This window comes from Merops nubicus, unplaced genomic scaffold (assembly GCF_000691845.1).
Source record: "Merops nubicus isolate BGI_N331 unplaced genomic scaffold, ASM69184v1 scaffold36261, whole genome shotgun sequence".
Classification (NCBI taxonomy): Eukaryota; Metazoa; Chordata; class Aves; order Coraciiformes; family Meropidae; genus Merops; species Merops nubicus.
In genome coordinates this window covers 4724-7665 of record NW_008588253.1, presented here as the reverse complement: position 1 = coordinate 7665, position 2942 = coordinate 4724, and the positions used below count along the sequence as shown (strand labels likewise).

General features: G+C 41.2%; 1 protein-coding gene across 1 annotated transcript in view; it reads right to left on the bottom strand.

Annotated features, from left to right (window-relative positions):
* The window catches only part of SCTR (secretin receptor), a 19310-nt gene extending 17072 nt beyond the window's left edge, over nt 1-2238 (bottom strand). The window contains exon 1 of the mRNA XM_008949215.1: nt 2194-2238. Within this exon, the coding sequence (XP_008947463.1) occupies nt 2194-2238 (45 nt within the window). The remainder of the gene's footprint in view (nt 1-2193) is intronic.
* Between the last annotated feature and the right edge of the window lie 704 nt (nt 2239-2942).

The following is a 2942-nucleotide window of genomic DNA, read 5'->3' as shown; positions in this document are numbered from 1 at the left end:
AAGATTAGATTTATAAGAGACAGTGATCACTGAAAACCTTGTAATGAGAACTATTACTTTTCTGCTATTGAATTTTAGCCTAACAGACATCAGTGACTATGCTCCCACTCATTTTGGCTGGAATTATTCCAGGTATTGTCTTTCTGAACAAAGTCTGATATTTTCAGCAATGCATCACGCCTCATCTAACTGGTTTGTTGTGTTCAACTTAAGCATCTTATACCCTTGTCTTTGTGCATCATAAAATAAATAAATAAAAAAAATTTGGTTTTATATAATGTAATGAATTTTCTGGAATCACACATACAAAGAATTCAGATAAACTATTCTTTGATGTCAGGATTTAAATGCATGTGTTATTAAAAAAGAATAATCCATTTGATCTTTGAAAATATTAGAAATATCAGACTGGAATATAATTGCATTTAGTAATTTCAGTTGTTAGCTGAAGGTTGAATTCAATAATTTCTAAATATTGACAGGTTTTCAAAATGTGCATTATTTATAAATCCCTACTGTTATTTGATTACCCATAGCAAAGCAATTTAGTACATTTTCACAAGTACAAATATGACAGTTAAGACCTACAACATACTTCTGCTGTAGTATCTCTGCCCAAAAGTTGCCTTAAAATTACATTAAAAAAACAGTATTAGTGCTGAGCACCCAGCCAGCTGAACTGGTCTGAACTTCAAAGGGTTTGTGTGGGATGATAGTGAATATATAGCAAAAATAAATGCTAGTGATCACATTAGTAACTATCTCAGAAATAGGAAAATTGTTCACTTTAAAAAGGCTATACATCTTGTGGGGACTGTTTTAAGAAATGCAGGTCCCTAGAAAGCTTTTGTTTTAGAAAGCTTTAAAAGCCTATGTTATTTTTTATGGCTAGAATGAGGGTGCAGACTTTTAGCACATTCTGCTTTGAAGACCACCCTGATAATGTGATGCAGCATTATTTTCTGATGAGGGGGCAAGACATCCTCTTATTTTGTCTAAGGACAATATAAGGCAGCAAAACCACTCCAGGCAGAAATAACTGTGATAACCAGATGTCCAGAATGAGTAGAAAGCTGCAGTTTGTGGTATTCATACGAACAGCCAACTACAGTTTTTAATTTGTGAAATGAGTGCATCTAAACGCTATTTAATGTAAATATTTGCAGCCACAGAGTTCACAGGCATTTAATTTGGAAGTACGTGGCTTTAGTTTAGTGAGAGGATTTAAAGGAGAACACAGGATGTCTGGCAAAATCAAAATAGGTATTTTGAAGTATTAGAAAATACACAAGTGGAAGGAGATGCCTTCAGTGGAACCCTGAACAACGACACATATTTACAAAGTCTTTTATGTAGTGCCTAAGAATAAGAAACAAAAATGACACAAAAACCATCACAGTCACTACGTCTACTGTGGAAGACGATCAAAAGGCAAAAGCATTTTCAGCTTGCGTTCACTCTGCAATAGTAACATATAGGCAGAGCTCAGGTTTTCTCAGAGTTTGAACCATATTCCCTGCTGGGACAAATAGACTGATTTTCCCATTGTTTGCAATGAAACAGTGATTTTTTTTTTACATTTGCCAGGTCTGATCCTTTCTCAGCTTCTCACACCTGAGCTGGACATATTTCGGTCTTGGTGTTATATGCTTTCAAAATCTGAATAAGCTGAGCAGCACCTGGAGATCACAGCCCAGGTTCAGCTGTCCTTCCTGATCAGTCTGAGCACCCAGAGCTCAGCAGTGACAAACTGCCACATAAACTCCCAGTAAAGTGATAAAGCTAAAAGAAAGAAACCTAAATTTATGGGTCAAGCATTGCTTTGCATTCCTTCAGTCCGAGTCAATGTGGGCATTCCCCCTTAGAGGACTTCTTGCTGGTGTAAACCAGCAAAGCTTCTCTAAATGGCACCAAATCTTTTCTCCTTCATTACAGAACCTGCTATGTTTATCCAAGCAGGTTAGAAGCACTGCGTCTTTATATAAGTGGGGAAACTGAGGCATCCAGCATCTAGCCATTTGGCCACTGTCAATTAGTGCAGGAAGCAGCAGAAGCAAGAATAAAATTTAAAAAGCTCTGGTTCTACACAGACCTTTTTAAACAAAGACACCACGACTTCATGGGATAGAGATGCACTTACTTACACAACATGTGATTCAATGCAAGTGGGATTAAATATCTCTAAGCACCTACCAGGACAGTTGGAATCCAGAAGATGATCACCCAGATGGTCCACATAGTCAATCACAGTTTGTTTCTTTCATCCCTCATGCACCAGAGGTCACAAAGCTGTCTGTATGCTCTCCAGCGTGGCTCTCTGCTCCTTTCACTTCATCCCTCTCCCTGCTCGCTTTTTTCCCTTCCCAGCTTTGACCATCCTTAGCCAATGTTTTTCTCCAGCTGCTGAGCCCCAGAGAGCATCAGCAGTGACAGGACCCCCAGCCCCACCCCCGTCCACCCTCCAAGCTCTCCTCCTCTGCAGAAGCTTCCTGTCCCAAGAATAACAGCACCTCTGTTGAGCATATTCCTACTATCGTCTGCCTCCCCAGCTATTATTCACAGCTATCGATGGGTGTCGCTGGGGAATGATCATTCCTCATGCTCCCATGATAAGGGACCAAGCAGGACTCCCTTGCAAAATGTCAGCCCCACAATGGCAGAGGTAATCAATCAAGGGGAAATACAGCCCTGGAATAAGTGTCCTGCCGAGAAACAGACTTGGAGGAATGTGATGCAGGCTGCCTGCACTGCCTCTGCTCTCGACAGCTCTGCACATGCCTCCCACAGTGAGCATGCATCCTGGGGAGCCAGAAATCAGGAGGCTGGCAGAGCCTGCTGCAGGAGAGCCAGCTACCCACACCACCCAGCCAGCCTGGGGGAACACAGGTGACAGAGACAAAGATGACCTCTGGGCAGGCACCTGACAAAGTGCAAGCAGGGGG